The 27,294-nt window shown below is 35.9% G+C and overlaps 1 protein-coding gene across 1 annotated transcript; it reads left to right on the forward strand.

Annotated features, from left to right (window-relative positions):
- The first annotated feature begins 329 nt into the window (after nucleotides 1-329).
- Nucleotides 330-8,789, forward strand: LOC105282177 (homeobox protein abdominal-B). Its single transcript, XM_026973231.1, has 3 exons — nucleotides 330-1,781; nucleotides 5,675-6,158; nucleotides 6,225-8,789. The coding sequence occupies exons 1-3, from the start codon at nucleotides 728-730 to the stop codon at nucleotides 6,475-6,477; spliced, it is 1,791 nt and encodes a 596-aa protein (XP_026829032.1). The 5' UTR covers nucleotides 330-727; the 3' UTR covers nucleotides 6,478-8,789.
- The last annotated feature ends 18,505 nt before the right edge of the window (nucleotides 8,790-27,294 follow it).

Genomic DNA, 27,294 nt, shown 5'->3' on the forward strand with positions numbered 1-27,294 from the left:
CGTCCATCCTTCGCGGTGTCCGCGTCTCTTCGCTCCTCCGTCCCGCGTTTACCCACCCCTCCACCTGTCTGCCGCGGCGCTGCGCACCCTCTCTCCCGCCACCAACCCCTCGTCGGACGACGCGCGTACCCGCACGATTTTCCTTATCCCCCCCCCCCTCCTCCCCCCCCGCCCCGCCTCCTCCTACTCCTCGTATCTCGTATCCTCTACACGCGCTTTCTTTATTTACCCTCTGAATTCACGGACCAACACAACTGGCCCGATCACGATGAGCGGTCCATTTCGCGCTCCTCGGTGAAAATTCTTGGCGTTCCTTACGCGCACGTTTACACGCGAACGCTGTTGTCGAAACTGCCTCCGATCTTTGTTTCGCTCGACCGGAATTTCGAAAATTACAATTCTATACTTCATTCATATCTGCGTCGTTGGTCTCATTACGATGATTACGCGACAACCTTTGTGTCTCGGATAAACTTTGATCGAATTGTGCTCCACATCGCTTGGATCGGTCGCGATCATCATTGAACTTGGACAACGGTCACGGAACCGTCACCTACACTGATTGGCGCCGATATCGACACAAATATTGTTGTAACACCGGCAATAAACCGTCATCATCTGCACCATCGCCGATCACGTGGCTTGCTCGACGGCGACGCTGTACGATAATGTTCACGCCGCGCCGCTATGTGGCTCCGGCGTGGGCCACCCTGGCTCCGTCACGCCGATGGGGACAGCAACCGGAGCGGGGAATTCCACCGGGGTGACCTGGTGGGCCATGATGAACGGTTCCCTCTACGAGGACAGCCCGCCGCCAGTTCCACCGACAGCTTCGACCCTTGTATCGATTCAACAGCAAACCACTTCGACACCGGGTTCTCATCAACAAGCTACCACACCAACTTCACCTGGTGCACCGGCGTCATCGGCAACGACAGCGCCATCGGCACCTACAGCGAGTGCCAGTTCAACCTCGCCAAGTGCTTCTTCGGTAGCGAGCAACAGTGCGGCTGGACCACTCCATATACCTGCCAAGAGATTAACGGCGACACCGGGGGGTGGTGGTTCTACTTACGGGGAAGTTACCTGCGTAGAATCCTCGGGCGCGCCAGGCGGTGCGGGCGCGGCGGGCGTGATACGGCACTCTCACTCGTCCTCCGCGGGCTCTCAAGGCGGCTGGAGTTACAGTCCACATCACCCCCAAGATTCCCACTATTCATCCGCGGCGGGCGAATCATTGAACCATCATCAGGCTTACGGGGGTAATAATCCCCCCACGTATTACAACCTGGCGGCTGATCCTACTTCGACCTCCGGTTCCTCTAGGGACAACCGGAAGACTGGAGCTACTCTTAGCTTTTGGTCGCCCGCGGCTGCCACTGCTGGAGCGGCTGGCACCGCCGGTTCTACCTCGGATTACAAATCCTACAACTCGGCCGGTGCGGCGACGACAACGTCGTCCACCGGTGGGTCTACCTCCGGTGCTACCGGCGCCACTGATCCAGCCGTGTCATCCTGTCATCAGAGCTTTTCCCAGAGTTGGTGCAATTACGCGCCATATACGACGGCGAGGCATCATCACCCAGTCGACACGGCTGGACATCACCATCCTCACTCTCAAGCAGGGGTACCGTACTTGGCGCCATCGGCGGCAGATGATCGGGGTAGGGTCGCTGCTGCTATGGTTGCCGCGGAAGGTGCCTTCCCTCACGACGGATACGGCGGTCTGAGAAACTATGCAGCGCCCGAACCCGTTACTTCGAGTCCCTACCCACCTCCAGGTAAGCATCTACTCCGACTAGTTAGTCCGTCGTTTTTATCCTTTTCTTACAACTGGTCTCGAATCTATATTTCCTTCAAGTTTGTATAGCATAAACTGAAATATAAGATACACTTTTGTTACTTAGTATTACACTCTCGCTGATATCTTTTCTTTGAACGATTTATAGACGATAAAGAAAATATGACTTTGTTGTGTGGATTGTTTTGTTACTCGTAATGTAAAACTGTTATCTACACATCACTGTGTGTGCACTCTGTGTGTAATGGGTAGGTAAATCTCAGTTTTTTCTGCTTCCACAAATATCATAAATCTATCTCTATAATTTTATAAAAATCTATATAATTTTTCTCGAACGCCATATTTTCAAGTTAGGTTTAGGAAGAAGAGATCATTTGAAATTAATAAATTTATGATGTAAAATTTATAAATAATTTGTTAGTTTATCGACGATCGATTGAACGAAGACATTTTGAAAGATGAAACATTTCATAATAGTACAATGATACGAAATAGTTGTTGCTAATTTGTGCTAATCGTACACGACTTTTATTATAGATATTTGGAGTATACTGAGTAATCCTGATAAAATTGTACAATTAAGAACTGTAGTCATCGTTCATTCACGTCGTTCTCTTTTGTGTTTCCTCCCTTCTCTATCCTTTTCTCGGGACCCTGCAGCCCGTGAAACGTCGCATGAGCAACAACGAACGGTGGTGGGTTTATTGGCGGCCGTAACTCGTAAACTCTGGCGCGCGCCTCCGATCAGCTGATCCGTTCCATGACCCGTGCAGACGCTCAGTCTTCCCGACTAACGGCTGTTTGCACGCTTGTATTGTCGCGACTATCCCCCTATTACTTTAATTTTTGAATAACACCTTTATACGTATCAGCCCTAGCGTTTCTTCAAAAAAGATTAGTACCCTGGACGATACTATGTTTGACACGTGTTCTTTGCAAAGAAGGTCCACACAATTAGGCAAATATGGCAGATATTAGAAAGTACTTATCAGAGATATTATATATTTTGCAAGATGTGTACAATATAAAATCATATAAGATTGAAAAAAGTTTTTAGTTATTTAAGTTTCGTATATTATAATCGTTATGCGAGATATAAATTGTGTTGCAATGTCAACGCAGACGCTTGATGCATGCGGAAAATTTGAATTTCGTATCCGACACATGAAAACAGTATCTCGTCGATCGTTGCCTCGTCCTTCTAAAAAGTCACTGCATCGCTGCCGCGTGCGACACGACGCCCGTCGTCGCGATTTATCGTTACTTCGTTGCTCGTGCGACCGCCATTGACGGCGCTTTGATAACCGAGATAGCACTTGCGTGATTAGACGTGAGTTAATCATACGCGCACGAGGACAGATCGCGTGCGCAAGCGTGTTCTGCGTATAAAGTAGTGAAATGCGAGCGCCGTGTATAGTTTGAGGGTAGTCCAATAGATGGCGGCTCCATTATCTTCGCCCGTTCGCTCGGCACCAGAGAGTGCGCCGCTCGCACCGTATCGCGCTCGGCGATCCCATATTAGTCCGGGTAATCTCCGAGGAGTTACAATGTCGGCCAGGTGTCCCCTCACGGGTGGACCTCTGCGTGAGATATTATCTCCGTATCACGAGAACGCAGGTTGCCAGGCATTCATTGGTCCGCATTTAATACCGCGAATTGGTGTCCGCGCTTAATTAGGCCTTTGAGGTCTACCGGTCATCATTATGCGTACTTATATCACGATCCTGAATACACTTAGCATCTAAAGTATGGCTTTATTAAGCCGCCAGCTCTTTGAAATAAGACATTCCGTCTACTTATACAAATAGTGAAATTTGAATAAATTGTTTGAGGAAATCTCCACTCGTTTTTCATTTGAGAGATTTCTAATTCCTGAATTTTTTCCAGCAAAATTATGCTATTAAACGAAGTTGAGTTGGGTTTAATCTGAAATTTATTGGCCATTCATCTTTTTATTGATTCTCGGAATATTTTATATAATTAAACAATTTTCTATTCTTTTTTTTTAAATTTACATATATTAACTCATGTATAAAGTAATAACGGAAATACGGTAGACATGGAAGGCACCGAGTTCTTTTCCAATCGATATTTCACTCCTATTACTCGCTACAACCCCAGCTGCGAACCCTTCGACTATTTCTATCAGGACCTTGGATATCAGTTGGGGAGTTACTGCAATTTTTGAGTGATCTCCATACATCTTTTAATCTTCGCATATATATTGTTTTTTTTTTTATTATATTCATAATAGGGTTCTTCGACTATTTATTTTAAGGTTTTGCGTCTTCTAGAATCTTCGCGCGTTGTTTTTTTAAATAGTACGAATCCTTTAATATGCGTTAATACAGAATTGATTTTATATAAAAAATTTTGCATTGTGCATTTGAAAATATCGGTTATCTTTTACGAGTTGATAAAACGTATGAGTAACGTGTCGAATTGCCAAAGTAGAAGTGCAAGTTTTAACGCTTTTATGCGATACACAAAATATTATCTGTAAGTTATCGGTGAATAGATTTGAGGAGCATTAAAAATATATATTGCGTTCGTATAATATCATACATATATACGTATCGAACAGAATTAATTCTATCGTAGTCGCGTATGCTAAGAAAGCGTTTATCCATGGCTGAGTTAAAGATAGACGGATGAGTCGCGAGCTTTCGTAATCGCTTCATTCCACTGACGCGGCTTTACTACACTTGCGTGTATATAGGTACGTTACGCCACAGCGTCGTACATTCCGCTTTAACAAATGCATTCGTGTCGCTCCACATTCTGTATCTGCAACAGAGCATAGTATACTGTTAAAAACCACCAAGCGGCCGAGATGCTAGAGAACGAACCTAACAACGGTTTCACGCACTCGAGGCCCCGGCTTCATGTTTTTCGTGCGGTTAGTAGAACCGGTCCAATTATATCATACCACTGTGCCAGCAACGGCTGCGACAACCCTCGTTCGTGTGTGTGCATAGACGCGTATGTGTACATGTACATCTTAAATATACACTTTACACATACGAACGCATAATATATATTTATGTGAACACGTATTTATTATATAAAGAAGTAATATGTTGTGCACTGAAGTGTACTCTGGCATTCGGTGTAGTTTCCAGGCATGGATTTAGTTGTTGATGCGCCCTACGCGAGAAATTGATTACTTTACTGAACTTTACTTAGAGAAGAGTTGAATGAAAGGTAATTGCACTTTTTAATTCACAGGCAGTACTCTTACTATAATTATATAACACGAGCAGTCCAATTGTAGATGTTTGTTTTATCTCTTCTTTTTTAAATTAATAATAAGTATTTTAATTTATAATTTACTATTATAATAAATTTTTTAATAATACCATATACATTTGATGACATGTTGCATATTAAATAAATGCATTCATTAATTTATTAATCTATATAAAAGATGGAATTATTCGTAACGAATAATTAGATTTACTAAAAAAAGTAATAATGGTATCGGTTACGCGCTGATGTACCAACTAACGAACCGATGTATTTGAACTCATTTCTGCCAGTTGCTCTGTATAATATTATATATAATTGGTAGTAATCGCAAGAGAATAAAGCAGTTTTAACTGCTTCTTTTATTCAAAATTCGCTCGAATGTGCCAGTGAACAAAAAGAACTAGGTCTAGTTTACAAGCATTAATAATCCCATCTTGATCGTTAGTTTATGTCGGAGATTACTCTTACGGACTAATGTAGAATATGATATCATATAACCAAATAAAACCAATAATATTAAAAATTGGTCTTGCAAATTGCTATCATCGCCTTTGGAGCTTCCATGCTGAATATTACTAGCTAACAGCTAGGTTGTTTTATCATCGGCAAACTAATTGTGTTAAGTGATGTGGGGTTCCTCCCCATCTTCCTTGTTTCCCGCAGGTTCACTTGCGGGTGTAGGCGTCGGGGTTGGCGTAGCTGGGATGGGCGTCGGATGCGGCAGTTCTAATCCTCTGGAGTGGACCGGCCAGGTGACTGTGCGAAAGAAACGCAAGCCTTATTCGAAGTTCCAAACTCTCGAGCTGGAGAAGGAGTTCCTATTTAACGCCTACGTATCGAAACAGAAACGATGGGAGCTCGCGCGCAACCTGAATCTGACCGAGCGCCAAGTCAAAATCTGGTTTCAAAACCGACGAATGAAGAACAAGAAGAACAGTCAACGGCAGACCCAGCAGCAAAATAACAATAACAATAGCAGTAGTGCAAATAATGCAAATCACCACGCGACCGGTAGTCATCACCATCCGAGCACCGCGCACGCACCACCTTCGAGTCACCACGTGGTCGCGCAGGCGCATCACGCGAATGGTTCCACGAAACATCATCAGTGACCCGTGGCTTTCTCTGGGGTCGTCTTCGGGCACCATCCTCATAGCCACACCTCGTCCAACAGTGGTGGTAGCCACGGAGGCAGCCATAACAGCCTAGTGGCAGGTCACAGTCATAGCCTCCACACGCCGCAACCCCAGACGCCGCTGCCGCCGATTCACGTGTCGTCGTCAGGTACTGTGACGCCTGCCACCGCTGTGGTTCACCCACACGCACACACGCACGCACACGCCGGCAGTCACCATCATCAGCTGGCGCACGTGGCTCAACAATATCCTGCGCTTTTACACCAGACGTCTCACGGTTTGGCCGCCTGAAGCAACGGACGCCTCAGAGAAAATCCATCGAGACGCCTCCGGAGAGCCGAGGCAATCCCACGAAAACCGTCGATCAATATCCATGTCCACGGTTTAATGACAGAAACTTCTTATGAACTCTGCCGAGCAGCTCTTGAAAGACTGCCTCCATTAAGGAACGATAAAGCTCGCGCGTAGTATATTATTATTATTATTATTAATTATTATCATTATTCAACAAGCGAGAACTTCGCTATTGTATAAAAAGGGTGCGTTTGGGGTTACTATTTCAAGCGGCCTGAAAACTCTTTTCGAGTGTGTCGGTGTCAAGTGGCGGTATTCTATGAATAGTATACGTCATCAAATGGCACCAAGCAATCTGTCCAATTCGTAATTCGGTAGTGTTTTCTCTCCAGTTTATATATATATATATATATATACATAAAGTAAAAAAAGTAATTAATGTCACTTAGTGTACCCCTATTTCTCCCACCGCCTCAAAGCTCTCCTCTTCCCCCATTTCAGTCGCGTCGTAAGTTTTCGTCTTATATTTATCGAGTCTGGCGCATACATCAAAGGTTGGAATTCGTTATATAGGACTGATCCAATCATACACTGTTAATTTTGCAGTTAGAACTGGATGATCCGTCGAGAATCACAGATTATAAAATGGATGGATCGCTTTTAGGGGTAAGTGGACTATTGATCTCGCGTAAATGCATGTGAATTGCTTTTTAAATTAAGCTTTCTGATCACATCATTTAGTAAACATTTACTAATTTTGTCGAATATTTATATTTTTCAATATCAGCTATTTATATGTAGCTGATATTAAAAAGTTGATATAGCAAAAAGTTTTTATGATTTATGAGGTGTTTGCAATTATATTTATTTTTTTATATCATTATGACAAGAAATATTTGTGACATTGTCTTAAAATATAGCAGATGATCTCATGATCATTTTATTAATTTTATTGACAGAGAATTTTATTAACATATTGTTCTGTGCGGCAAATATTTATTTTTAACAAGTAATATTTTCTCGATATTTAAATAATAAGAAATGCCATTCTTGGTTAATTAAACTTGCAGTACAGTCCACATTAATCAGAATGTACGTTATATATAATGATTCTCGACTACGGCAAAAGGATAAAATAATTTATGCGTCATACTTTCCTGTTACGCCATTCAGTTATTTGCCTGCCATGACAAAATCAGGAATGTTGTAAATTTCGAAATCTACATAGAATGCAAGCGTATTCGAGAAATTAGATAGTTACGTCCACAATGTCATACTAATCACTTATCAAGGATCGCAAATTAGTATCTGTAGTTCTTACACTGTACTGAAAAAAATGATTTGTGTTAAAAATATACTTGGTAGTCAGACTAGTGAATGGTCGATTGTACCGTTTTAGGCTGAGTTTGGGATCTTCGTGAAAACTATATTGTTGTGCAGGATAAAGATCGTTTCAGCATTGTTATGCTTCTGGGTAAAATTCTTGGCGTGAGACAAATAAGAGAATTATGGTATTTAGCGAGCTAAATAACTTTGCCATTGTTTATTTGCATCTTTTCGCATTACTTTTATTGCCATAAAATGTCAGTAAAATAAAGATTCCTAATTTTTAATGCTTTGAAAATACGCTTTGATTTAAAATTTCATTTTAATGCTTTGATTCTAAAAATTTTTCTCAAAATGTCCACGTTTGAATAATTTTATGGTTATATTATTGATAATATTATTGGTTATATTATACTGAATAGTTGCTATAGTTTAGCTTCTCGTCTTTCGTAACGAGAAGAAAGAAAATTGTAAGAAGGAAGCGATCTCGTGTAAGCGAAGTCCTAAACGAAGGCCAGAACACAGTTTTAAATAGAAAACATCAGCGAGTAAAAATAGATAACTTAATCAGATGTTTAATAAGAAAAATCCCAGTGGATCTCTGTTCTAAGGTGCAACATTATCTAAATTACAAGGGATTATGGAGTTTGTGTGCGAATGGCTACAAAATATTATATATAGCACACTCCGTGTGTGCCTATATGTGTGTGTTTATGTATGTGTCGTGCGGGCGAGTGTTTATATGTGTGCGTTTTGTATCTGACGTGTATGTAAAGATACATTTACGCCCATATATGCATGCACGTTCACCACAAGGGTATTTGTTTTATGTATGATGTATGAACGTGTTACACAGTTGTACTGTAAGTATGAATGTGATGCGAAGTGAAAAGTAGACACGCGCTTTGCATTGGAAAAATCAATAAGAGAGGGAGAGAGAAAGAGAAACAAAGAGCGAAAGGTAGAGCGAGGGAAAAAAGAAAGAAAAGAAGATCGGAAAGAGATAAAAGAGGTAAAAACGAAAGTAGTTTTTCGCGAGTCAAAAATTCTTAGATGTACGAAATAAAGTCACGGACGACGGAAAATGGATAAACATAACTGAATGCGAAAAGTGTGATGACGCGCGCGCGCACAGATGGGAGGAGTATAAAGTGAAAATTTGAATTCTTTCTCTCTCTTACGAGAGACTGAGTTTCGGACAGCTGTATAGTTCTACCACGCTATTGTAACAGTTAATTATGTAACGATGATAATATAACACAATATGAATAATAATGAAATAAATAATTTCTCAAGTGGAATGATTAAATGGGAAATTTCGAGTGGACGGTGGTGGTGGTCATGTTGCGTTTACCGTGCCGTCCACGATTTGCTACAAGTTGATTGTAATTAGTTATTAAATATACCACTGATGTTTATTACGACTATTAAGATTCTTAAGATTATTATTATTATTATTATATAATTATTATTATATTATTATTATTATTATTATCATTATTAATGTGAGCGTCATGTTAATATTATGTTATTGTTTTTATTGTGTGTTGTTTTATATGTACCTATCAATCTCTAATGATAACATTATTACAATAATTCATACATACAATTTGTGCACACTTATCAACAGATACAGTAGAGGAACGGAGAAAGGAAGTAAATAGACATTATTATCTTTGTCCGCTCTAATTACTGACATAATTTTCCAACCCGCAAGTTTATGGTGCTTGATCTGAAGAGAAATTTCCAGTCTATTCATTTATACTGCAAACGGAGATTTTGTTTTCTAATTTGTAGTATATTTTCTAATACTTAAAATTATATTAATCTTTGATCTTAATAGTCTGGAAGTTAGAAAAGATGAATCGAAAATTAAAATTATGTTATATAATTTTAATAGAAGAAACGCTGGAAAAGAGTAGTCGGATGCTAGAAAGCACTTGTTTTATTTTGAAGAAAATGGTTTTTATGCAAAGATGTTTTTAAATATTTTCGTAATCACTAAAATGTTTTTTTCTGTTTATATTTCTGCATAGCAACAATAAAGAGACACCAAGTTACTTGTACTACGTGAAATAAATGTAAAAACCATAATTGTATCATTATTTTTCTTTCTGATATTGCTTTCTATGCAGTAAATAATTGCTAATTCACCGACTTGATACTCTATGTTTTATTGTACATTATCAAACGCTGTATTTGTAAATTATGCGTGAATATTAATTGTTTAATGTTCTGTTTAAAAGTCTTCATTCTTATATTACATATGACATAGGTATACAACGAAATATTACAAATAAATCTTCATGTTTTTTAATCAAATTAATTTTGTTTGAACCATACGCATTAAAATAATGAAGAAAAATATTTTTGCAATCTTTTATAATGCATTTCACCGGATGTATATACTGATTGAAATATTGTGTAATCTTTGTTTCGTACAAACTGAAAATTTACATGATTTATATGATGATGTTTTGATTTATCATAATAATTTTCCAGAACCTAAAAGTTATGAGAAATACGATATAGTTTATTTAAAAATATTCCAAATATTGCAAGTTATTTAATTCTGTATGATATATTGATACAGTCAAAATTGCGAAATTCGCAATTATTTTATTTCGTTTTTACTTAATATGTTGATAAATTTTGTGTAATAAGTTTTTAAATTAAAAATTTTTAATTTTTTTATGTTCGCATTAACTTTTTTTTAAATATAATTTTCTCTAGCTTAATTATGAACAATTATTTTATAAATTTTGTGGCTTACATTTATTATCAATTAATTAGAACATTACAGTCATATGTAATAAAAAATGATATACAAGACAAAATTAATTTAATACCCCAATGTATTCGCCAAACTGTTACGATTTTAATGAGAATTTTCTAATTTACGTAAGTGTGGATTACATTTTAAATAGCTAGAGATTAATACGAAACATATTAAAAAGATATTTAAGTTATAATCTTATTATTAATTTTTGCAGCGTCACTAAAATTTGAAGAAAATATGAAATGCAGTAAACATAAATAATTTCTATTATTGTGGAACATGTTTTTCGCATAATGTGTATTTTATTTAAATTTTCCCATTTTTACATTAATCCATTTTTACTTTAATTGTATTTATACGATATTAAGTATGTCCGTAAGGTAGAAATTATATATATATATATATTCTACTTGTAAATAAAACCACAAGATTATTCCTGTATCGAAGTGCAATAATAAAATATGTTATATTAGTGCCAAAGTAATTGCAGAAAAAACGTGGTTCCTTTCGTATATAAAAACAAAAATCTTTTTATAGAGTCTCTGTAGATTAAAATGTGCTTCGTTAAGTATTTTTATTGTATATCCGCGTCATTACATAATTTTTATAATTTTGTAATAATAATTATGAATTAAAAGCACTTGAGAGTTAATCTCGAATATATTATTGTAGAATGTTTGTATATTTCAAATATAATATATTCAACAATTCTTATTCTTATAATATAAAATAATAATCTAATAGAACAGGATATTTTATATATTTATGTTTTATATATTCGCATATAATTGATAAACTATATGACAAAAGTACAATTCTGTTCAAAGTAATATATTCAGATTATATCGAATGTATGCAAATGCATGCAATACCTGAGTATAGCACATATTTTTGAGATTGTAATATGAAAGAATAATAATGATTGTCATTAATATGTTATACAATATGTTTTAAACAGTTATTTCAAAATAAGCTAATGAAATAACTTATTTTACGTAAGAGACTTTGTATACTTGAATTATCATACAAAAAATAGATATCTTCAGACTTTGGCAAGTAAAACGAAATTCGTAAAGTTTTAACTTTTCATTTATTGGTACAACATTTTAGAATTTTAGAAGATGCTGAAGAAAACTTCAAAATATTTTGGCGGTGAGTATATTATCATACTACTATTATCATACTATTAATTATTTACATATAGTTATATATATATATTTTATCTATGTTAATAATATTCTACTATATAGGGTGTTTTAAAAAGTTAGGGCCAAATTTATACTACGTGTTAATGAGGTCGAGTATGTGAAAAAAGTTCATATAAACTTATATCCGAAAAGACTTTATTTAAAAGTTATAAACATTTAAAAATTTATGAGAAGAATTATTCTTTATAATTCATCGTACGGATTCTCTGATTCCGTACGATGGTCATGAAAAACAAATAAATCTCTATCGCGCGTCGCGATTGTCCTTAGATTTTCGATTTGGGAATGTATTCAAAATGCATTTACTACTATTTCCAATACAGCAGGAATATTCGGAAGAGTTCGACAGTCGACATTAGTTCGACGAATGGAAGCTTTCTTACAGAAGGAAGAAATTCCGAACATTTGTTGTAATTATTGTGATAATGTACGTGAATAAATCGCAAGGGCTAGTGAATACAATATTTTGTCTTATAATGATTTAATCTTAATATCTATTGTATTTTCCATCATAGATTTATCCAACATGCATATGAGTATTTAACACGTTCCGTGCCGGACCGATTTTTGGTGACTTTTCGTTCAGGCCGCGTGGAGCGTATGCGCCCCACGATATCATGACTAATAGATTTGCTTCTGACGTATGCCTTACAATATATATAATACAACAAAACTCATGACTATCAAGAAAAAGGTGTAGAGTTTAAGATGCGTTACAGATCAAAGCAATAAATTTGATTTTACCGAATTAATTCAACAAATACGGCGTTTCACTACTTGTGAGAGTGACACATTAGAGTCATCGCTTGAGAAATTTTCATTTTGCAATGCCATGTCTGTTTATAAGGAGGACAAATTATATAATTTTTTCTGAAAACCGAAATTGGAGGGAAAAATATGCAAATCTATAACACTCAAATGAGTATATACATACCTTATATGCTCTGATTTAGTTAACTTTATAGCCACACCATATAAACTGAACTGAGTAAACAACAACTATAATCAAGTATTAATTGTTGCCACAACGACGCACAACGAAATGACTGGCGAATATGTGCAGTTTGAAAAAGAAAGAAAATCGGAAGAAATGATCGTCACGCCGCGTGGGGTGTAAACGATCCACGGCATGATAAATGCGCTATACATGTTATTCAGATGTCAATACATGATTTTACAACAAAGTTTTTCAAGAATTTCCGTTTCCCAGCGAAAATTCCTTATGGCTTGAACGGAAAGTTTAGCGTGGGCCGTATGCGACCCACGTGACACGGAACGTGTGAAGTATATAATTAGTTGGCAGGATTTAATACATGAGTTAGTAAATATGTTAAATAAATACAGTTTATAATAAATATATAAATACAGTGGCGGAAAACTTTAATTTGCTTGAATTACATGTAATGCGTTTAATAATTTTGAAAAAGATTTTCGCATACGTGTCCAAATTAACATGCTACAGTCATTGAAGTAAAAAGAAAATTAAATTCGTTTATTGCAAATCTATTGCCGACCAGTAAAGTCGGCCAACCGACTTTCCAATGATCAAAAAAATTGGACACCCTACTATGTCACCCAATACCTTTTGACCATAAAGACTCGAGTCCTTCACAATTCTGCCTTCAACGCAAAAAAAATTAGAAATTTTGTCAGCTTTCTAATTTGGTTGCGGCTGTACTCACATCTTTAGTTCTGTATTGCGCTCCGACGAGTAACAATCGAGTGCCACGATTGAAGTTTTATTTATATTCATAAATAATCAATAATTTGTTAGTTCGATTATATGATGGTTATATTACGTGTGAACAATGTGAAGAAATTATAACGTGCTGTGTGATTTTGTGTATATATATATATACAAATTTATATTTGTGTGAGAAAATTTTATATCATAATAGTGAAATTTTATGAAGATCTGTTTATAAAAAGTTTCACGTGTTGCATACATTTATAAATCCTTTATTTTTTATTTTTCGCAAATTTTGACTATTATTATATCTTGCAAAGTGTAGTTGCGATTCGCAAGCATATCAACTTTTTTGTTTTTTGATTTTTTCAATCATAGTAATGAACATTATTGCTCAATTTATTTAATGGTGATAATATACTCGGTATTTTGTTATGGACAATGAGTCACACATGCATATTATTTCTATTTGTGCTATGTTATTATTAACTACAAACATAATTAAATACAAACTTTACGGTAAGAGTCGCATATTAATTTTCCGGATTTTTGCAGTAAATATTAAATAAATTTTTCCTACGATACACATATTGAAAAATAATTTATATCTTCTACATGAATGTCCGAAAAATTTCCAATAAGAAATTTGGGATTATTCTAATAAAAGATTGACGAAACCTCCTTTCGAGGAGGTTGGTAGAGGCAGTTCTAACAGTAAGAAAAATATCCGCCCCTCTCTCTCTCTCTTTCTGTCTGAAGATATCTCCTATTCGGCGCCAACTTGATACAACTACTGAAAGTCAACCATTCGAAGAGACGTTGAGAGAGAGAGAGAGATATCAGTTTTGTCGTTCCACTCAAATTGAATTCCATGTTACGAGTTGACTTGCGCGCCGACTTTTCCATTCCCTCGAGGATTAGTGCGCCTTGGATTTGTCGTTCTCGACATGTTACGTAGAAGTACGGAAGGATAAAAGTTTTCCGACACAAAAATAATCTCAAGTTTTCATACTTTCTCTCTTCTTCCTTTTTGCAACACATCGCGACTTGATGCAGTTTTGCCATTTCATTCAAATTGCGCATGTTAGCCTGAAGAAGTAATTTTCCATCTGAATTATAAGGCCGGAAAACTAGAAGATATATTATGGTGTTTGCTTGATAGAAGTTTTGAGATCGGACAGAAGCATAATAAATTTGTCATTTTGTTTATTTAAATGTATTAAAAAATTATTATGAGGCCCGAAAACTAGAAGATATATTAAGATATTTACAGTTTTACTTGATGGAATGTTTGAGATTAGATAGAAGCATAATGTATTTGCTATTTTCCTATCTAAATGTTGTATTAAAAGATTATTATGACGTCCGAAAACGAGAAGATATATTATAATATTTGCAGTGTTGCTTGATGGAATGTTTGAGATTGGAGAAGCATAATATATTTGCTATTTTTTTATTTAAATATTGAATGATTGCACATCCAGAGTAGTTTACATTAATAAATTCTTTTACAATTTAATTCGTAATTATTTTAAAATCAAGTTGTTTTTTGATAACGTAAAAATATTTTTATTTCCGATATTACATACTAGCATCCCCCGTCCGCGGGCTTCGCCCGCGATATTATGTGTAGAATTAAATAAAAACACATTTTACCCCTTCTCACCCGTTAGGGGTGGAATTTTGGAGAACCCACCCTTAGTGAGCACCTACGTGATAGTAGGAATATACCCTTAAAATTTCAAGTCGATAGGTGCAGTGGTTCGGGCTGCACGTTGATGAGTCAGTGAGTGAGTGGTATTTGGCTTATATATATATATATTAAACAATTATTTATTGATAATGTAAGTAAGAGTACATGTTGAAGGAAGTAACAAAGTACATTGTAAGAGTATTGTCATTTCGTTTTGGTAACGTTACAGTTACTTAAGCTTCGTCCATTCCGCATATTGGGGTTGGCAATTCCATTAGGAGATAGACGATTGTCTAGAATATAAAGAAAAGGGAAAGAACAATTCGACTATATCTCACATTCCGGTCGAATGAGTAACGAACTGAATTGAGACGTTCTCAGACGAGTTCTCGCTCTTCTCTGGCTTTCCATTTCCAGTTAAATGCATGAATGGTTATGGCAGATCTAGGACGGCCTTATTACCATTTGCAAATTAGAATCTGCGTACAAGTAAAACTCAAATGAACATAGCGATTGTTACTGTTCTCTTTTATAATTGCTTTTTAGAGAATTTAAATTGCCGCTGTAATTTTAATAAGATAAATTAAATTTTGAAAAATAGTAAAGAAAGAATAAATTGATAACTGTTTCTAAACAGATAAGAAAAATAGAGAAACGAGGTTTTGAACAAAATATAATATACTATAGAGAAATGATATTAATAAGATCAATATACAGGATATATAAGATATTAATATAAAAAGATAATATATAATATTTGTTAAAGATATTTAGACATATTCTTTTATACTAAACCAACATTTTTTCGATATTAGATAAGATTATTGGTTACATTGTGATTACGTCGTTAGAAATAGCCAAAGCAATGTTTGTGAAGCTACTATTTGAAAAATTATAAGAGATTTTGCCGAATATTTATATTTCAGATATTTATATATATACACTAGCATCCCCCGTCACGCGGGCTTCGCCCGCGATATTATGTGTAGAATTAAATAAAAACACATTTTACCCCTTCTCACCCGTTAGGGGTGGAATTTCGGAAAACCCACCCTTAGTGAGCACCTACGTAATAGTAGAAATATACCCTTGAAATTCCAAGTCGATAGATGCAGTGGTTCGGGCTGCACGTTGATGAGTCAGTGAGTGGTATTTGGCTTATATATATATATAGATATAAAGATATAATAATGAAATATAAATATATATATTAAAACTTATGCTTCGTACAATACATCTTGTACATATTCTTGATCGGTTCATCGGGTCTTAAGACATCATGAGGATTTAGAAGCTTTAGTACCACAAAGATTGGAATTTGCCTCTTCCCTCTCGCTGTAGCACGCATGCTGCATGATCGCCTCCGCAGTTTCTCAGCGACCGAATGTCGCAAGTGGGTCTATTCTTAGAAAGGGATCGCACAAAACACCGGTATTTACAATGTAGGTGTGTGGCGTATTTAAAATATTGGCTTTAATATATAGTTACCGCTGTGGCTGGAGCCTCTGCGTTTCGAGAAGATCGCGCATATAGTGGGGGCAGAAAGCTATTTAATACGTTTCGGCGCATAAATTGCCGAGTATATGGGGCATTATGGGGTGGGACGAGACCGTCGTTGTCCATTGGCCTCTCTTGCCGGAGCAAGAATCGTCCTCGTCACGGCCACCATGTTGACTGCCGCTGAAATGTGGAACTTCATTCTCCTACCATACAACCTGGCGATTCTCGCTTGTCTTGCTTTCTTTCTCTTTTCCTTTCTTTTGCTCTCTTTACCCTTACTTTGTAGCTATGTGTGAACGGAAGAATTGGCGATAACTAAATTCTCGCACCAGAAAACAAATCAAGAACAGAAATACTTCTGCAATTATTTGAATTAAAGTGTATTTTTGTATTATCGATACTATACAATCGTATACAATTTAAGTATTATTAATTATTTTCTATTACTTTTTCCTACACTATAAATGTGTTAACATAGAATAATAATATTGGAAAGTTAGAATAAAATGTTGCGCGCGTACTAAATTTATTAATTTATTTAAATTTATTTAAAAAATGTATATAAATTTATTAAAAGTTATTAAAAAATATATATGTATATTAATATATAAATGATTATTCTAGTTTTTAACAATTTCGTGCAGTAAATATTTGCATTTGCTTAATAAAATTTAGAATGATGCATGCATATACTAAATAATAATTTAAATAGTTTTTTATGATTATTCTAAATACTATGAAAATAACAATAATGAGAAATGAAAAATATGAAAGTATATATAACAAAATTTCCTATTCTTCCAATTTCTCTGCATTCTATGCAATTGTTGGTCGTCGATATATTTCTTCTACATACATACGTATGTACATATGTATTTGAAGAGTATACAACACGCGAGAGATGTCTCCTCGGTTCCAGGAAGCTCGCCGCGGCCCGTCCAATTTATTTACTCGTCCCGCAAAATCCTATGCTCCGATTGGTCGGTCGAGCTCTGCGGCATAAACTCAAACTCGTCGTCTTTCCTAAGTGGTATGGGGTTCTTCATATTAGACTTTTTCGTATTCGTTCGGCGCATTTAACCGGGTATTTTATGCTTCACGTGTGGAGGATCGTCTCCCTCATGGCTGGTTCCCTTACCAGCGCGACCGGATAATATCGCCAGCACGGTCAGTGCCGTCATTTTACGATTTTATTATATCGCCGTATCCCCGTCCGTTTGTGAAGAGGAGGAGCCTTTAACCTGCGCTTCAGTATCCTCGCCTTAATTGGGATTAATACGAACGGCGATCGCGACATGTGTTATGCTTCAGCGTGCATGTAGTCGGTGCTTAAAGTTTCTTCACGTTTTAATTCGAAACCAGCCTTGCTACTGAACTGACGTTAACATTTTGCGAATCCTGCCGCGAACGGGCCGCGGGCCACGTCTGCAAGTTTGTAATTGGAGAATACCACAGCGCCAAGAATTTCTATGGCGGACTGGCTCACCTCTAGCGAAATTCTTGCTTTTCTTTCGCATTTATACTTGGAAGTTTATAGAGCGAAGAATTCTGTTTGGAATAGGAAACAATGTTTGTGAGAGATAGCAAACTCAGTTAAAGGTTATCTTTATATTACATAATTACATTATTTAGTTGATATTTTTGTTTCAATGTAATAACTTACATTTGTTTAAACAGCGCGGTATTTTCATATACAAATTTTTCGGGAATGGCAAATTAATATAAGATTATATTTGCCATTTCTTATTATATAATTCTTATAAAATTAATTAATTATAAAAAATAATATATAATTCTTACAATATATTTTTGTTCGAGGTTTATATACTTCAGAGAGAGAGGGAGAGAGGGAGGGAGGGAGGGAGGGAGGGAAAAAAGGGCGAAGTTCCTACAGAAATCCCACGAAAAAGAATGAAGAAAATATCTTTTTAAAACAAGTGTTTAAAAGAATTACTTTTTTCATAATATCGTTGATTGGTTTAGCTAAAATTTCAGAAGCTTATCAGAACGTAAATTTCGCAGTTCAGTGAACATACAGCAAGCGCAATTACATCTGTTAATGACAATGCCTGGGTAAGGCTAGTTTTTAAATTGCCTAATAAAATAAATTTGCCTTTTTTTGGATAATACTAACATTTTCATAACTTTTCCAAGCGTTTGTTTAGTACCTCATTATATTTAAATCTATGTAAATATATGTATAAACGCTCACAATTAATAACAAGTTCTTCATGGTGAAACAATCTACCGCACCATCGAAATTTGGTACATGTCGGTGCCAAAAGTAAAACCGCAAGGGCGAACGTGATGGCAGCACCAAAGTCTTATCTGCATTTGCAGTTAGTAACTAGTAGACTCCGCCGATTATGCGATAGATTCGGAAAAAGTGGAGGAGGAACGCATGGTACTGTTCGAGTAGCGGAGGGCGCCACCGCACAGTGACAAGAAATCGCGCGATAGTAGAAAAGTGTCCTCTTTGTCTTTGCTTCGCAGCGTCTCTCGTTTTCGTCTAGCTTCGATGAACAGAGAATCTTTTCCATCTCATTTTATCAGTGATTTTTTTCTCCTTTCCTTTCCCCCTTACTAATGTTCCTCTTCTAGTTAGACACCGCACCCATGTTGCTGCGATGCAATCACGACGAGGTATACCAATGCTCACCGCTCCCCAAACATCGCCACAATCCTATAGTCGTCCCTGTTCATCTTTTAGAACCTATTCAGTATCTTTCTCTAAAGGCTAATAGCGAAAGACAGAAAAGGAGAATGAAGAATAGGAGATTATTAGTTTCTCTCTTTTTCTTTCCGTTATGTGAATACAAATTCGGTGTCCTTTTTTCCGGTCCTTCTGTTTTCTCTGCACAAACCTTATTACTCTTTTTTTGCTAATTATCAACGACCATGAGAGTGCCGAAATCTCTCCTACACGTTCTCTCCTGAGTTTTGTCTCTTTTCCGGTCCTCGCCATCTTTCTCCGGTATGGCCGAGCTGTCGGAGAGGGAGAACCAGGAGGGGGATTTCGAGGTGGCACCACCAGGCTTCTCTCTCGCCTCTCTCCGGTGTTTCTAGTCGCCCATGATCGGCGGGGTGAGAGAACCAGGGCGCGGTTCCGTGGGGTGGCGCACCGAGGAGCGAGAGAGTGGCGAGGAGAGGGGAGAGGGTGTTCGCAAAGTGTCCCTAAAACTTTTACAATCGCTCGGCTCGGCTCGCTCGCTCTCGCGCTCTCGCTAGGGCTATGCTTGATGGCGTATCTTCCAATGTGAGTTGCCCATAATACTAAGATGTACGGCTGCGCCGGTAGGGGTCCCGCTTGGTCTCTCACTCACTTACTACCTTATAGTATAGCAAAGGCGTATAGTGTGCCGAACGCTGAACGTACGGACGTTCCATCGCGTTTGCCGGTTGCATTCGGTTGGCATTTCGGTCTAGTTCGTGAGATATCCGCGAAAGAATCGGCCGCATCATCTGTCATCACTGATACCTCGCTTGTTTCGGTCTTGGCCGATTGCCGCTCCGCCGAGGCCAGAAGAGCTCGCTTCTTGTATGTCAATCAATAGATAATTAAGTGCTGCGATTTTGAGAATCGTGTTTTCGCGGTAGAATTCTGGCACAAGTGAGTGTGAAACCGAGCCGGTCTTGCCGGGTTCAAGGTTGCTACCTTATACTCGTTGTAGATTCTTTTTTCGTCAGTGATGTGCGTCGAGAGTTTCCACGGTAACCGTAGTGAGTCGGTAAAGCGGTCAATGATCGCGATGATTGAGCATCGTCACGAATCTGTCAGGGTCTCACGTGATGTTGAGTGCGTAACGTGCCACTACGTCCGTCGACACCACCGGCGGATCGAGAGCCGCCAACCCTCTTGGTAAGCACTTAAGAAGCTCTATCACGTGCGAAGATAATTATATTTTGAGCTTGACTGGATGTTCGCGGGAATAATATATATTTGAAGTTTTTAAAAATAAACTATCGCAGATAAACCAATTGCTCGATTTTTAGATGTTATTTTGGAAAATATTGTTATCAAATTTTAAGCGGAAACTCGAGTAGTCCTACTGAATTGGAAATCTTCAGTTTTGTAAATTATTTACGTTTTAAATAAAACTTCGAATTTATGCAAAATTTATTTGTACATGTACACATATATGCACACACAAAAAATAGTTTTTCTTGGTAATTAAATTATTAACATAATCTAATCATATATCTAAATTAATATAATCCATCCGTGTCAAACTTATATATCACCATTTTTTATAAATTCGTGTAAAATATAAAGATAATTGATCAATGATTTATGATTCAAGATAACATAGTTTACATCATAGGTTAAATAAACCAAGAAGAACAAATGATGTATTGACGAAATACTACTATAATTATTTTATAAAAAATATATAAATGATACATTTATATCGCATGATGTATGCAATAAATACTAGCAAAGTAAACAAATCCTATCGTCAACCAACCAATTAGAAGATATTTTTTCATCGGCGACCAAAATCCAGAGCAAAGGATAAGATCCTGCGAGGAGAGGGGAAACTCGTGAATTTCTCCACAAGCCGTCGGATTGCTCGAGGACGGTGTGGAGGGGACCGGAGCTTATCGATTGGTGGGAATGTCGTATGGCTGTTGGCCACGCCCAGTAGCTAGTCTGTAGTTGACTGCACAGCGCGGCTAAGCGCCATGTGACTTGTATGTGCATCTTAAATGCAATGCACAAAGATACTCGCGCAGGTCGGAAAACGCTTCTCAACTTCGAAATGCAAATCAGTAATTTCTTGAATTTTGGAGAGAGATCTTAATTTTTGCACCAATATGGACCGGCAACTTTCTTGCATTCTGAATCTTCTTAAGTGATAGTTTCAACTGCATAGTTCTCTCTCTTGTACTTTTAAAATAACAGTTAGCACTACTATTTGTTATACTAAATCATAACTGTTATAATAAATATTTTTTACATAACCTTTTACATATATCAACTTTTACACATATCAAATAGTTTTTATCCTGCTTGCACTACTTATGCTTAGTACATAACCTGTGCGATAATTTTACATAATTCTGAAAGCTTCTGAATTATTAATCACAATTACGGCAACATTATTACAATTATACTGTTTATATTTTATTAGTTTATTTTCTACTATCACAATTTATTATTATTATTTATATTTTATCTATTTATTTTTTATTTTATAGTATTTCTATTTCGCAAAGTTTATTTGTTTTGCCAAGAAAGTTGTTATAAAAAATAGATTATTTGTTTTGTCAAGATAGCTGTTATAAAAACCGTTTTTGGATCACTCGATACAATATTATGTCATTAAAAAGAAATAAGGAAACTATTACTGTCACATTAGCAAAACCTCAGCATGTATTTTGAAAAGATAATATTGAAATAATTATATAAAGTCAAGAGATATTACCAAATACATTTAAATTCACAAATACCATCGAAGAATGTATTGTGTATTTATTACTGTTGGCACATTACCTAAAGAATCCTGGTTGCTTCGTAAATTATGAAAGATTTATGCGTGTCGGCAAAAAAAACGAATAAATCAGAAGTTAACGAAGCAGACAACAGGGTAATGGATCATTATCAAGATAAACGCATAATATATTTAGTAGGTGTTAAACGATACTAATATTTAATCTCCACTAAAATCGCTTTTTAAATTTGTACTAAATACATGATTTAATTGTGACTTAACGATAAAATTATGCTTAGTTGCATTATTAGTTGCATTAAGAGTAATGCTTGTATCATATTGCATAAAATTATTTATATATTGTGATGAATACCACGGTGCTGTTATTTTTAATCAACAATAGACTATACAAATTCATGCAATGCTAAAAAGTCTGTAATAATATAGTTTGACATATCTCGAAATGTTTCTTCGTATAGGAAAGTTTTCGCAAATAAATTTTCGCTGTATGTAAATATTGTATAAAGTTATAAAGTAGTAATATTAAGACGTCATACTTTAAAGTATATTTTTTAGTTACTTACTTATTAAAGAATAGTAATTTAATCTCATTTATGTGTTCCGTTTGATAAGTAGCAGACTTAGTTGTCGATTGCACATGAGAGAACATTTTTTTCTATATATTTATTAAAGTTTATAAGAAAGAAATATAAAAAATTAATGTTTCTTGCTCTGCAAATATTTAAATATAAATACTTAACTTCCTTCTTCCATATCGAAAATTTTTCTACTAAAAAATTAATTTACTTCTAGAATAAATCAATTATTTTGCAGCATTATTATCGATATATTAATAATAATATTTCTTACACGTAACACGTAACACGTTTTATTTAACGTCTAGTAATGTATCTACGAAATGCCCAACTTTCTCTTTGCTTTCATCTGTTCTGTATAGTTAGGGTACTATTTTTTCATAGTGAAGTTCATATAGACACCAAAAGGATCTCACAGAGTGAAAGTAGGTTAACGTTCTCAATTTTGACCTGAGTTTTTATGCATTTTTACCCTTTCGAAACTGAAGCTGTAGAAGATATTGCATTTGAGCACAAATTCTATAAGACAACGAGTTTGTTTGACTTTATACCACATAGTTACTACATAGTAGTTTCTTTGATATAGTATAAGAGATTTACATAATCATAACGATTTATTTCCATAAATTTAGATTAGACAGAATATATGAAAGATATATAAATCTATATCTATACTTCTATTCTACATTCTACACTATTATATAAATTTGAAAATGCATACTTTGAAATGCGTTTTCTCAATAAACATGAACTGTATCCACAAGTGTGTTACATCACTTTGTTCGTCTTGACGAGAAGAAGGTTTTAACAGCTTTATTGTTTTTAAATAATTCTTTTTAGGAGAAATAATCTATCTATACTATTATATATATCTATACCTACTACAAGTTAATTAAACACTGTTTAACACGTTCCGTGCCGGACTGATTTTGGCGGCTTTCCGTTCAGGCCGCGTGGAGCGTATGCGCGGCACCCCACGTTATCATGATTAATAGGTTTGCTTCTGACATATGCTTTACAATATATATAATACAACAAAAATCATGATTATCAAGAAAACGGTGTAGAGTTTAAGATGTATTACAAAACAAAGCAATAAATTTGATTTTACCGACTTAAGTTAACAAACACGGCGTTTCACTACTTGTGAGAGTGACAGATTTAGAGTCATCGCTTGAGAAATTTACAATTTTTCAATGCCATGTCTGTTTATAAGGAGACAAAATTATATAATTTTTTCTGAAAACCGAAATTGGAGGGAAAAATATGCAAATCTATAACACTCAAATGAGTATATACATACCTTATATGCTCTGATTTAGTTAACTTTATAGCCACACCATATAAACTGAACTGAGTAAACAACAACTATAATCAAGTATTAATTGTTGCAACAACGACGCACAACGAAATGACTGGCGAATATGTGCAGTTTGAAAAAGAAAGAAAATCGGAAGAAATGATCGTCACGCCGCGTGGGGTGTAAACGATCCACGGCATGATAAATGCGCTATACATGTTATTCAGATGTCAATACATGATTTTACAACAAAGTTTTTCAAGAATTTCCGTTTCCCAGCGAAAATTCCTTATGACCTAAACGGAAAGTTCAGCGTGGGGCGTATGCGACTCACGTGGCATGGAACGTGTTAATGTAAATTCTACCGAGCAAGGCCGGGTATTAAAGCTAGTTAGAATATTAATTTCGAATTTAAAGATATTTTAATGCATAGTATTAATTTATGCTGTATTAACCCTCCGTCGTCGATCATTTTTTTAACAACGCCATCGTCCCACTGTACACTTGAGTGTCATATACTTATCGTTGACACGTAACTGCTTCAAAAAAATTTGCCAAAATTCCGAGTGACTTTTTGAACGTTTCTGATTATGTTTTGATAGTGGCCAAACCAGAATAATCAATAAGTTTTTTATGAAAAATTGAAGTTTGTTGAAAAATCGACTATTTATGAAAATTTCATCAAAAATTTATATGTCAGTGAAAAATGCATAGTAAGAAAAACGGTTTGGAGGTTTTTTACTTACAAGTATGTACTTTCAAACTAGAATGGCGCCATTAGGTTCTGCTTAAAAAAGTATACTTATTTACACACATTATTTGAAGATGGAGATTTTTCATAAGGTATTATTCTTGTAAAAAATACATTAAATATACATTTCTTATAATAATAAGACATTTTTATAGTGGAAAATAGATGAAAAAACTTCGGCGTTTTGCTCATCTTCGAACACGTCCTTTACTTCTTCTATGTCTGCTTCATCGTCACATATTTCGTCATAGTACTCTTCTATACGTTCGCAGAGCAAATACCGCATTTCACTTTCATTTCTGAACGCCATAGTGATCTATTAATGACGACCTCACCTAAAACTTTTTTAGGGTGCGGAGCTAGCCTCCGCGCTCCTTCCATAGCGGTGAAATTTACTATAGTAGTTTCAGCGTGTCACTCAAGTGTACAGTTGGACGACGGAGGGTTAATTTCTTTTAATCAAAGAGTTAAACTGTTAATTTAATTCAAGATGGCCGTTTCGCAATTATTTTATGTTTATAAATGATACAAACTTGATGTTTTTAGAACGTATGTATATATAGAACTTCATATATATTATACGTGTATCTATGTAATATCAATATAATATAAATAAATAATATTACAAGCTAGTACAAGTACTGTCGGATTATTTTGCGATATTTTGGTATCATTCGTGTGAATAAAAGCTTTCTTAAAATATTGGATTGTTCAGAAAGTTCATGCGATTTTTTAAGTAAAATTCAAAGATAAATTTGAAAGATGCTGTGCAACGTAGATATGTATCTCCGCGATGTCTCGCGTCGTAAAGCGTGGATTACTTTCAATTAATGCTGCAATTTGTCATCGTTGTCATCTACTAAAAGCTTACCTGAGTATTCTTGGTCTGACGTTAAAATCACCACGTTTAAAGCGAGCAAACTTCTGAACAGTTCTTTCAGCTTCTGTATCACTTCCGTAAACAGCACAAATCTTTTTTGTTGTCTGAACGGCATTCTTGCCTTTTTTAAACTAAAATAACATAATGTCGAAAATGCATCTTCTTTCTTCCATTTTTAAATTGATGTAAAATTAACAAACCTCAATCGATCCAAATGTTCTTATTCGAAAATGACGCGTTGAAATGTCCTCTTTCAGTGTATGTATGTATGTTATAGGTTAAAGTTGCTCACGACATAGATAAACATGTTTTAACGCCATCTCTTAAACAACCACACGAACTTTCCGAACAACCTAATACCTCCTCGTTATTTTCCGGTGCATTGAACTGTTTATCACTAAGATAGAAGTTTATGTCTTCCTTCCGTTAAAATTATTTTGGAATTTTTGAATAAATGCTAAGATTTCTAATTTCTTCGATTTTAAAATGTACGGCAACAGCGCGTTTAAAAAAGCATTTTGTTTGCATATTTATTTATACAATAAATGTGTATCAATAAAATCGAATCGTTCCGATTTTGATAGAATCGAAACCGGAAATAAAATAAAGATGACAACATGTTTAATGATATTTCGAATCAAAACTATTGTTGCAGACTATAAAAATGGAAAATTTACTATATTATGTTAAATTCTTTCTTTAACTTACAACTTGTTAGTGTAAAAATAAATCTAAATCTCTAAATGTTAGTAAAAATAAAAATAGATATGTAAAGAAGATATAACAAATATATAAAGAAGACATTTATTCGTCAAAGATTTTCGTTATTAACTATGTCTTATCAGATAAACTTCTACTTTTTATATTATATCTACATTATATCTGAATAACACGACGATATAACAGTTACATTTCCGCTGCATCGAGGTATCCCTTGCACGCAAAAACCTGAAGATGTTCTGCGCGAAACTCGTCGCACGTCGTAAAGGCACATCGCGGCTTTGAAAGCATCATTTCGCACGCAAAAAATAATGAGAATCTGCATTTCATGAAAAATAGAAACCAGCGTGACCGCCCACCCCGACGCCATTGGTTCGTAACCTTTGTGTCCACGGGGTTTCCTACTGACTACCTACGTGACGCGAATGTTCGATACACGAATAAGGTTCACCTTCTTCGACGATGCTGCCTCTTTCGTTTTTCGTGCAGTGCGCATGGGTATACCTGTGAAGGAAACTCGGCGGTGGCCGGAGCAAGTGCGTAAAAGGGGGTGCATCGGGTGCACGGGATGTTCCCGGAGCGCGGCAAGAGTCGGGAGATCAGTAACTGGTGTCGGTGCCGTTCGCGTTCTTCATGCGCGTGTTTGCATAATTTCCATAAATGGCCATCGCGTCATTACCACTAATAATCCGTTATGCTTCGAAGTGTTCTTTTTACGTATGTTGCTTTCAGTTTGGCACATTCGATATTCGAGCTACCATCACTCTAATTTACACATTACGTTTCTTGCCGATTGTGAAAGAAATTACTTGTTTATTCTTAAGGCTCGCGTGTATCCTGATTCTTTACTAAATAATAATTTTTTATCGGTTTAAATAAAGTCCGAATAAAGCAGGAGTCACAATTTTCTAAACACAAAGAAGTCGCCTTCAATGTTATCAG

This window comes from Ooceraea biroi, chromosome 10 (assembly GCF_003672135.1).
Source record: "Ooceraea biroi isolate clonal line C1 chromosome 10, Obir_v5.4, whole genome shotgun sequence".
Classification (NCBI taxonomy): domain Eukaryota; kingdom Metazoa; phylum Arthropoda; class Insecta; order Hymenoptera; family Formicidae; genus Ooceraea; species Ooceraea biroi.

Excerpts from the sequence above, each read along its gene's own strand:
- LOC105282177 (XM_026973231.1), top strand. The coding sequence starts at position 728 with ATGGGGACAGCAACCGGAGCGGGGAATTCCACCGGGGTGACCTGGTGG. Across the intron at positions 1,782-5,674 it reads GAGTCCCTACCCACCTCCAG|TGATGTGGGGTTCCTCCCCA; the intron begins GTAAGCATCTAC and ends AATTGTGTTAAG. Across the intron at positions 6,159-6,224 it reads GGTTCCACGAAACATCATCA|TGGTGGTAGCCACGGAGGCA; the intron begins GTGACCCGTGGC and ends CTCGTCCAACAG.